Source organism: Triturus cristatus, chromosome 5_2, assembly GCF_964204655.1.
Source record: "Triturus cristatus chromosome 5_2, aTriCri1.1, whole genome shotgun sequence".
NCBI classification, from domain to species: domain Eukaryota; kingdom Metazoa; phylum Chordata; class Amphibia; order Caudata; family Salamandridae; genus Triturus; species Triturus cristatus.
This window is the reverse complement of record NC_140588.1, coordinates 112,961,677-112,972,698: the sequence shown is the minus strand read 5'-3', so window position 1 is coordinate 112,972,698 and position 11,022 is coordinate 112,961,677. Positions and strand designations below refer to the sequence as shown.

Sequence of the window (11,022 nt, the reverse complement as noted above, 5' to 3'; positions counted from 1 at the left end):
TTGGTTGCATCCAGGTAGTGGGCCCATTCGAAGTAATGTGGGAGCAATCATGATATTACGTATAACACACTAATGCTACGCTGGTGCCCACAACTGCTTGTGCTCATCCTTTGTGCCAGAAATCTAGTGCATCACATGTGGCTGCCGGAATGTTAAGTAGCAAAACACACTTATCATTGTAGGTACAACGAGGTCCTCCCAGAATCAAAGACACACACTGACTTCTGCTACAAGGTTGGCTGTGACATCTGTTCAGGGCCCACACACTGTTCCGGTGCTGGGCCAAGGGAGGGGAACCCAAGAATATATCAGGCTGACTGCTCAAGAAATGTGCCTTTCACGTCCGCCGTATGTTGCATGTGTATTACAACACTGTTGTCCTGCATCACAATATGCTCACATATGGCATTTGAACCCATGCAAGATCAGACCCTGGTGGCTAATGAAAGGATGACACAAAATGTATGCCAAGTGAGTGCAGAATGGACATTCAATAGTACCATGAGTCATATGAAGTGACCAAAACACAACCGGCTTGCAATTCAATGATAGGAAACACCATGATGAAAATAGCATGGCTGAGGCCAACACTGATGCCAGTAGTGTACCTTTGAGATGAATGTAGGGGCTGCTAAGGTGAATCTTCATGTAGTTACACCTGCTAAATGACTAGGCTGAAGAGCAACACGCTAATCCAGTGCAGGCAGAAGGCATCAAAGCCTCTCAGCCTATCCGCAATGTTGCATTCTGCTTGCCTCCTCTCCTACTGTATTCACATGTATAGGTGAGTGTTTGACAAAAGAGGTTTGGATGTCTGCTGTACAAGACACCAATCGTCGTCAGCTAAGTAGTACCATGATCTGGGAAATAGAGTACGCAAAGAGAGGACACTCAAAGGATGGACATAAGACATCTGTGTTCTCTCATACAAATATGTGTGACTTCATGCGTGGGGAAGCACAAATGAGCAACATCATGTCCCTGACAATTGTAAATCTCACACATGAAACCCTTTCTGACTTGACAACAAACAACATGAGACTCTGGAAATATGTAAGTCTGAATGGCAAAGGTGATAGCAGTGTAATGGGGAGGAATCCGGGTCATTTATCCCTTCCTATCAGTCATCTTCTCATACATGTGTGTCTGTTGATGTGTCATCTGATTGATGTCACTGCTGTGTGGAGGGAACGGCTGGCAACTGCTGCATGTGAGCAGGTGCCTAAATGTAAAGTTCAGGAGCTAAACATGCTGCACATAGTTCTGGATTACCCACAAATGGTCATTGAGAATGACATGTTGGCTCAGAGCTACCATCTCTTGTTGCAAAATATAGACCTGTATGTCTTATCACAGATGCTGACCGGATTACACCCCAGCAGCATGCACCATCCCGGGGACTGTATGACATCCAACCCTCGCGCAGCCGTCCTCCAGGTAATTCTAGCATGAGGTGTCTGTTGATGTGTCATCTTATTGATGTCACTGCTGTGTGGAGGGAACGGCTGGCACCTGCTGGATGTGAGCAGGTGCCCAAATGTAAAGTTCAGGAGCTAAACATGCTGCACATCGTTCTGGATTACCCACAAATGGTCATTGAGAATGACATGTTGGCTCAGAGCTACCATCTCTTCTTGCAAAATATAGACCTGTATGTCTTATCACAGATGCTGACCGGATTACACCCCAGCAGCATGCACCATCCCGGGGACTGTATGACATCCAACCCTCGCGCAGCCGTCCCTCAGGTAATTCTAGCATGAGGTGTCTGTTGATGTGTCATCTGATTGATGTCACTGCTGTGTGGAGGGAACGGCTGGCAACTGCTGCATGTGAGCAGGTGCCCAAATGTAAAGTTCAGGAGCTAAACATGCTGCACATCGTTCTGGATTACCCACAAATGGTCATTGAGAATGACATGTTGGCTCAGAGCTACCATCTCTTGTTGCAAAATATAGACCTGTATGTCTTATCACAGATGCTGACCAGATTACACCCCAGCAGCGTGCACCATCCCGGGGACTGTATGACATCCAACCCTCACGCAGTCGTCCTCCAGGTAATTCTAGCATGAGGTGTCTGTTGATGTGTCATCTTATTGATGTCACTGCTGTGTGGAGGGAACGGCTGGCACCTGCTGCATGTGAGCAGGTGCCTAAATGTAAAGTTCAGGAGCTAAACATGCTGCACATCGTTCTGGATTACCCACAAATGGTCATTGAGAATGACATGTTGGCTCAGAGCTACCATCTCTTCTTGAAAAATATAGACCTGTATGTCTTATCACAGATGCTGACCGGATTACACCCCAGCAGCGTGCACCATCCCGGGCACTCAATGACATCCTGGCTGCAGCTGTTCACCCCTCGCGCAGCCGTCCCTCAGGTAATTCTAGCATGAGGTGTCTGTTGATGTGTCATCTGATTGATGTCACTGCTGTGTGGAGGGAACGGCTGGCAACTGCTGCATGTGAGCAGGTGCCTAAATGTAAAGTTCAGGAGCTAAACATGCTGCACATCGTTCTGGATTACCCACAAATGGTCATTGAGAATGACATGTTGGCTCAGAGCTACCATCTCTTCTTGCAAAATATAGACCTGTATGTCTTATCACAGATGCTGACCGGATTACACCCCAGCAGCGTGCACCATCCCGGGGACTGTATGACATCCAACCCTCGCGCGGCCGTCCTTCAGGTAATTCTAGCATGAGGTATCTGTTGATGTGTCATCTGATTGATGTCACTGCTGTGTGGAGGGAACGGCTGGCAACTGCTGGATGTGAGCAGGTGCCCAAATGTAAAGTTCAGGAGCTAAACATGCTGCACATCGTTCTGGATTACCCACAAATGGTCATTGAGAATGACATGTTGGCTCAGAGCTACCATCTCTTCTTGCAAAATATAGACCTGTATGTCTTATCACAGATGCTGACCAGATTACACCCCAGCAGCATGCACCATCCCGGGGACTGCATGACATCCAACCCTCGCGCAGCCGTCCTCCAGGTAATTCTAGCATGAGGTGTCTGTTGATGTGTCATCTTATTGATGTCACTGCTGTGTGGAGGGAACGGCTGGCACCTGCTGCATGTGAGCAGGTGCCTAAATGTAAAGTTCAGGAGCTAAACATGCTGCACATCGTTCTGGATTACCCACAAATGGTCATTGAGAATGACATGTTGGCTCAGAGCTACCATCTCTTCTTGAAAAATATAGACCTGTATGTCTTATCTCAGATGCTGACCGGATTACACCCCAGCAGCGTGCACCATCCCGGGGACTGTATGACATCCAACCCTCGCGCAGCCGTCCTCCAGGTAATTCTAGCATGAGGTGTGTCACTGGCTTCGACTCCAAAGCCATGACAGAGATCCTGATTCCCCTCTGCATGTAATCAGCAGTTGTGTACAAAGTGAAATACAAATCAGGAGTGTCATGTGCCTGTCTGACAATTGGTGATGCAGATAATTGAGAATGTTGTCACTTCCCTCTACAGCTGCTGGTTCAGGGACAGCTAGGCCCGTGAGGAGACAGGTCCAGCAGGTGACACTAGGGGGGAACACCAAGGGACAGAGAGTTGTGGCTGGAGCTGGTGAGTTTGCCTGTATCTGTGTAACCCCTCAGTGCTATGGTGTGAGCTGTCATTTGTGGTGGTACCCTACACAGGTCACATGATCCTCATCTGTTGATGCAAAGTACAGTTGATACAAACCCTTGTTTTGCACCACATGTCATACAAGGTCAATCCCTAATACGGTTGCAACCTCTGTTCCAGGGGATGCTGATGACGAGGATGACAGGCCTATGACCAGTGCGGGCCGACGTGGAATCAGAGGGGAGAATCCCCTGATCCTCCAAGCTGTCATGTCGGCTGCAAGCACTGCTCAGGAGGAGGAGGAAGAATATCCTGAGGACCTCTGCTTGGTGGATGATGAGGACTACATGTCTGACGATGAAGATGGCAATGCGCGATATCGTGCCAGACTGGCTAAATCGGTCAGGGCATCAACTCCTCTGCCAAGCAACGTCCCTCCGCCTCCTCCCAGGCATACCATGGCCTGTCCCCAGACTCGAGCAAACCAGCCACAGCACACACGCATCACAACACAGACATCACTCCCTCACAGTCCTCACGTCCAGGACCAACATGGTGGTTCCCCTACCCACTCTTCCCTAGACAGTGTATCCCTGCCAGCCTCTCCACCATCTGGGGGTAGTACCAGCCCTGTTGTGCTGCTGGAATCCCCTGGGCACCATTCACCTGCCCACAGGCTGACACCTCCCACCCCACCCCCTGCCGTAGGACCTGCACATCCCATCCATGGCAGACAGCTGCAGAGAGGGCCTGCACCTGGCTGTGATGACCAGTGGGAGCAGGACTTCTTCCAACAGCAGAGCGATGTGAGGCAGGACATTAGTGCCATAGGGGCTACCCTGTCCACCATGTCGGACTCCCTGCAGGACATGGTCCACTTCCCTCAGGCGGTGGAGAGGCTGAGCCAAGTGTTGGATAGGATGGATAGGACTTGGCAGGACATGTCCAGAAATATGCGAGACATGCTATCCATCCAGAGGGACGAGAGTGCAAGACACCATGCCTTGGCCATGAAGATGATGGAGGGCATTTTGAGAGTGAGCCAACCTTTCCCTTCACGGTCAACGCAGGGAGGGGAGCCATCATATCTGCCCACAGGACAGCACATCCCCACACCTGTACCAACTGCACACCAACACAGCGAAGGGAGACATCCACACCAGCGGGCTGAACTGGCACTCCCAACACCACCCCCTGTACAGTCACTCCCGCCACCTGCACAACCATCCCCACCTGTACAGTCACTCCCGCCACCTGCACAACCACCACCAACACCACCACCTGTACAGTCACACCCGCCACCTGCACAACCACCACCACCACCACCTGTACTGTCACACCCGCCACCTGCACAACCACCACCACCACCCCCTGTACAGTCACACCCGCCACCTGCACAACCACCACCAACACCACCTGTACTGTCACACCCGCCACCTGCACAACCACCACCACCACCACCTGTACAGTCACACCCGCCACCTGCACAACCACCACCACCACCACCTGTACTGTCACACCCGCCACCTGCACAACCACCACCACCACCTGTACAGCCATCAAGTGTGCAAACACCATCTGCCACAGCACATGTGGATGACCCTGGACAGTCCCTTGGACAGTACCCACCTCCACGTAGGCGGCGAGCCAGACCTGAGCACTCGGAGCGGTCATCCCCCCCCAAATTGCGGCGTCGCACTCACCAGTGACAGGAACCCGGGACAATGTGATCACGTGTTTGTGTGTGCACCAAATAAACACCTACCAAAACTAATCATCTGTTGTGTATCATGTCCTGTGTAACGTTGCAGGTGGCCTGGAGATGTGAGAAGGTATGTGTGTGTGTGACACAGTTACAAGTGTGACCCATCGTTGCAACCAGCCATTATGTGCATAGCAGATGACCCATCAAATATGTGTCCATATTCAGAACCAGACATTCAGAATGAAGTTAAACAAGTGGAAGTTATGAGTATTCCAAATTGTATTTTGAGAAGGTACATAAGAACAACCGTCCGTTTGGAAGGGAGAAAGGAAAACAAATGAAGATCTTAATGCAGAGGGAGATGTGAACCTGGATTGGGGTGGGGCAAAAAAAATATAACACGTCAGGGAGCGTCAGGGAAAACAGTCTATTTACAAGGGGAAAATGAAATAGTTGTTCACGTCTAAAGTCAAGTGTCCTTCTGGTCATCCTCTAGGACCACAATGTCCAGATCCTCAGAGTCCGATGCAGGCACACGTCTGGCGGGTGCAGGAACAGGCACCACTTGGGTTCGTGCCACACGAGGAGTACGGGGGGAAACAGTGTGGGGCAATGGACAGGGGGAGACATTGACAGTGGTATGGGAAGGGATTGGGGAGACAACAGACGACATGGCTGCGGGCAGTGAATTGATGGCGGTGGTGAGGGTGGCCATACATCGGAGCATGTCCTCTCGCATCATGCGTACCTCCATACACACTTGTAGCGCGATGCGAGCGGACATGTCTGGCTGACCCTCACACATCCACATCAGGTCCACTGGCACAGCCACAGGAGGAACAACACCGGGAGGGGCCTGGGGGGAAGAGGAGGGATGTGGTGCCTGAGGTCCGGAGCCAATGATGTTGGGGAGCTGGCGGCTACGATGAGGGGGACTGGTTGCAGGGGATGCAGCTGGGTCCCCCGATGGAATGGGGAACTCTAGAGGTAGGGAGGGGCTGATGGCAGGCCCAGATTGTTTGTTGGCCTGCCCCGAGGACACCTTTTCAGGGACCACAGGTGAAGAATCCTGAGGAGAGTTGCTCTCCAACACCTCATGGTCCGAGGTGTCGTGTTCACCCCCCCCCAATCAATGTCTGCAGCCTCCACCTGGGATGTGGCACCAGCATCAGGGTGTCCCTTGTCAGTCTGGGTGGGCGCAATCCCCTTGCCTCTTGATGTTGAGGGTCCCTCCTCATCCTCCTCTTCCTCGCTGGTGGAAAGTGGGTGTAGCCGCCGCCGAACTGGTGGCCTCTTGCTCCGGACCAGGTCCTGCTGCCCTTCTGTTCCGCCAGCTGTGCCTGCTGAAATGTAAGCAAAATCCGAATGTTATGTTTGTGTCATGCAGGACGAGACACATTCATAGGATCCAAGGTCAGACTTATTTTCCTCTGATCACACTCAATAGTTGTCAGTGTCTATGAGCTGACATTACGTGTATGTTCACCGTCAGGTCCTGGATTGAGTCTGACATGGCCATCTCACGTGGATGTGTGTGGCTTACACGACTGTATTGGCCAACCCTCAACCTGGCATTCTAGGGATCTGTGTGTCCTGCCACAGCTACATGTGTAGGTTCCAAAAGCAGTCCACCAATGGAGAACATGAAGTCCAGAATCTCAGATTATGGCCATTCATAGGGAGTCGCAGCTATTTAAGGTCTGGACAAGTGTCATCTGCTTTGTAGCATTGTATGGGACACAACAAGTGGCGAATGTGGGTCACACATGCACTGAGGCTCTGGCCTATTTCTGTAGCCAAATTGTGAGTCTAGCCTTTGGCTGTCCCCACACATGTACTGACAATCCAGTGGCACATATTGGCTTTGGTGACTGATATGGTAATGCTGTACACCGCTGAACACTGGGGGAATTTAGTGATAGCTACCTGTACATGTGAAACAGGCCACTGAGGCTGAGACGTCTGTCAGTGAACACCCCTTGTAAATTTAGAAGCGCTTAAGAGTGATGAAAGGATGTCAAAGTCTGTCTTGACTCCATGCCACATGATGTTTTGTCACAATTGGAACCCACACTCTAAAAATGCTATGCAAGTCATAGCATCCAATACCCTTTGGCCTGCCATGCGCACACAGGACAGTGTCTGTACCATTGCTCATCCAATGCACACATGATTTCCTAGTGCCAATTGTAGTGGTGCGGGAAGAGCTGATTTCAGTCCAAATGCACAAATATGGCTCATTTAGCCAGTTGTCATGGCGAGACTCCAACTCCCAAAATGCACTCTGCCCTGTACAGTCCATATGCCACAGTGTGCCTTTTTAAGCTTGGTTACTGCTGCATGGACACGGAATCTGTGAATGGAGGCATCGGACACACAATGGTACAGCACTGTTTCACTCACATCATACTCCCAGACACATTTAGCATATGATGCACTTACCATGTCCCTGCTGCTCCTGCTCCTCCAGCTGAGCATGGAGGGTCGGCCAAGCTGATCGCAGGACCCTCCTGTACAGTGGGGATAGGCGAGGACGATGCACATGGTGCTGGGAAGACTGGCCCACCAGCTCCTCAGCCTTGTGCCGGGCCCACCGTTTTAGGTCCTCCCAGCGCTTGCGGCATGCCCTCGCACGCCTGGTGTGGACTCCCACTGCACTGCAGCGTTCGGCGATGTTGGCCCACAGCCTGGCCCGGGCTGCATTGCTCAGCTGGTGTTCAGGGTCCCCATATAGCTGAGAAAATTTGGCCAGCACCCCCTCAGCCAAGATGTCCAACTCACTTTCAGTGAAAGGGGGTGCCTTCTCTTCGTAACCCTCAGCCATTATGGGGATAATAAGAAGGATGAGAGCAGCAGGATGTCAGAGGATCTGTCTGTGATAGAGGATGACTCAGAATGAACACAAAATGGCAGCAAACTATTTCCTGTGATGTATTTCCTGCCTCCCACTTCCTGTAAAACATTTCCTGAATGAAATTATGTGTTCCGGGTCATTTTCGGAGTTTACGGCCCGTAAACGCAGTTTCCGGTTCCGGAGCGGGAGGTCCGCACACGGGCCGTACGCCGCGTGATCGGCGTTTCCGCACACGGGCCGTACGCTCCGTATTCGGAGCTTCCGCTTTTTGGCCGCAAATTCCGAAAATGACCCGGAACATATTTTTCCATACAGGAAATGTTTTACAGGGAGTGGGAGGCAGCAAATACATCACAGGAAGTAGTTGCCTGCCATTTTGTAGTCATCCAGATCCATCCACAATCTGGGATCACATCCACTGCCATCCTGCTGTTCTGTTCTGGATAAAAAAGTAAAGACAGTGCATGTGAGAATTAATTAAATGTGACAAGAGGGTGAAGTGACCATTTCAAGACATGTCTGCAGTTTCTGTTTCAGTTTCTCATGCTTTGCATTATGGTACATGTAGTCCATATTAGGTGCTCATTTGCAGAGTTGTGTGATGTGTTCCAGAACATTGTGTTTGAGAAGTGTGGATATATCACTAACACAGGGGGGCAGAGTTACGGCTACGGACGCATCTCTGCTAATCAGCAGAGATGCGTCAGAAGAGTTGCGATGCATCTGCCCACCCGTGCGCCAACACAGATGCGCGGCATTGAAATTTCGGTGCACCGTGCAGCTCGGATGTGCAGATGCGTACGCATCCCCCGTTGGAAAGGCGGCGCATTGCTGGAGTTGCGTCGCATGCACAACGCAGCTCCAGCAAGGCTCGGGGGTGCCCTATCCCTATGATGCTGCGTCAATCCTTACGCCTGCTTCAAGCAGGCGCAGGGTTTTGACGCAGCATGGCCTTAAAAGTGACTGAGTGAAATATTCTAGATTTTTAGGAGGCGTTTCTGCGCACGGAAGGCCCCCCCCCCCTGCACCAGAACACCTACATGTGGCGCAGGCCTTTACAACGTGACGCATCTCCCAGATGCTTCATATAGTACATTCCCCGCAGCATGGGGCTGGCTTTGCACCACCGCAGCGTCACAAAAGTGACGCAACGGCAGCGTGAAAGGGCCGCAAAGCCCACATTAATCTGCCCCATGGCGTCTGATTGACCCATTGCATCACTCACGTCGTGGGCGCATCATTTGTGGGGGAGTAACATCTGTTGATGGCACAGGGCCGACAATGCTATGGTTATGGCCTTTTCTGATTAAGAGACCCATCCTCATGAGGTCCGGCTGTGTCATGCATCTGTGGCTATAGATTCTTTCGGGACATCCACTACACTGATCGCTGACATGGGCACATGTGCTGATGCAGGCTCAACGTTTTGACTACTGTCAAGAGCTGTGATTAACATGCAGTTAGTGTGGCTTGCAAAGTAGCCTCAGGAAGGAATTTATTGACACAGTCGTGTATATCCAAGTTTCATCATTGGCAACAGACAGCAATCCACATTTGGTCCATTCCACTACAGGTTGCTCATGTGAAGAACGTGGCAACAAGCTGCTCACGGACTTGCATGCCCTGACCTCGGTTATGTGCCATGGCCCGGTTTCCCAGATTCATAGGTAGCCGAGGTTCCAGTGGTATCTGTAAGCCATGCGTTAAGGCAATGTTGTGCAAGACACAACAGGCTAGTATGATCTTGCACACTACTTCTGGGGAGTACTGCAGCACCCCCCCTGTACGGTCGAGACATCTGAATCGCGACTTCAACAGACCAAAAGTGCGCTCTATGATGGCTCGAGTCCGTATGTGTGCCCTATTGTACCTACGCTGTGGTACAGTGTCTGCACGCCTGTAAGGGGTGAGGAGATGTGGGGTAAGTGCATACCCAGCGTCACCTAAGTAGAGGGGAAAGGGCAGTTGGTTAGATTTCCCTCTTTGACTTGCACAGGACATGATCTATACTGTATTACATGCATTGTCAGGTGGGCCCTGTATCTAGCTTTATGAATCTTAAAGTACTATGGTTAATTGTGGGGGGCATTCAGACATTTCAAAAACACATAAACCTCCTTTCTAACGCTTGGTACTTACCCAGTAGCCACATGTTGCCAAATTCTCCCGCAGCTATCCGCCGGGCAAGAGGTGACATGCGGAATATGAAGCTGTCATGGGTACTGCCGGGGAACACCGCATGCACATCAATGAACCTCCCTCTGGAATCACAGACAGCTTGCACGTTGATGGAATGCCATCTGTGTCTATTGCAGAAGATGTGTGCAATGTGGCGGGGTGGCTGCAGGGCCACATGGGTACAGTCAATTGCACCCAGCACACGTGGAAATTGTGCAATGCGAAAGAAATCTCGTACTGCCCTTTGTCTCAGGGCCAGTGTCGGTGGCATATGTATGTGGAGGTGGGATCTTGCAGTGATGCATCGCAGTACCTGATGCAGGCACCGCGACTGGCTTGCCTGGGATATGCCCACATGGTCACTGGAGACCCTTTGGAATGAGCCAGTGGCGAAGAAATGGAGCGCTGATAGGATCTTGAGGTATGCTGGTATTGCATGTGAGCAGCAGGTCACGGAGTCAAGTTCCTGCTCCCACTCACATACCATTTCCAAGATGATTTCTGGAGGGAAACGGTACCTGGCCCTTATATCTTGACTGGACATTCCAAATAAGTTGATCCTCTGTCTGAAGATCCTCTCTGCTCTGGCTCTCATCCTCCTCCTCCTCCTCAAGTGGTTTTGGTGCATGGCAAGGGGCAGTGCAACAAACACATTCAGTGACATGTTGAAAGGGTTTGTGTGTGTCTGC

At 51.2% G+C, this 11,022-nt stretch overlaps 1 protein-coding gene across 1 annotated transcript; it reads right to left on the bottom strand.

Moving 5' to 3' along the window:
- Nucleotides 1-6,347: 6,347 nt before the first annotated feature.
- On the bottom strand, nucleotides 6,348-8,271 carry LOC146822706 (uncharacterized). The gene is made up of 3 exons (XM_085606276.1): nucleotides 7,744-8,271; nucleotides 6,421-6,644; nucleotides 6,348-6,383 (listed from the first exon to the last, which is right to left on the bottom strand). Exons 1-3 carry the CDS (start codon nucleotides 8,123-8,125, stop codon nucleotides 6,348-6,350), a joined length of 642 nt encoding a protein of 213 aa, XP_085462402.1. The 5' UTR covers nucleotides 8,126-8,271.
- Nucleotides 8,272-11,022: the final 2,751 nt, after the last annotated feature.

Bases quoted from the DNA above. Each gene is read 5' to 3' on its own strand.
- LOC146822706 (XM_085606276.1), bottom strand. From the start codon at position 8,125: ATGGCTGAGGGTTACGAAGAGAAGGCACCCCCTTTCACTGAAAGTGAG. The intron at 6,645-7,743 runs GTAAGTGCATCA...CTTACATTTCAG, and splicing joins GCAGGAGCAGCAGGGACATG to CAGGCACAGCTGGCGGAACA. The intron at 6,384-6,420 runs GTGAACACGACA...GGTGTTGGAGAG, and splicing joins CAGACATTGATTGGGGGGGG to CAACTCTCCTCAGGATTCTT.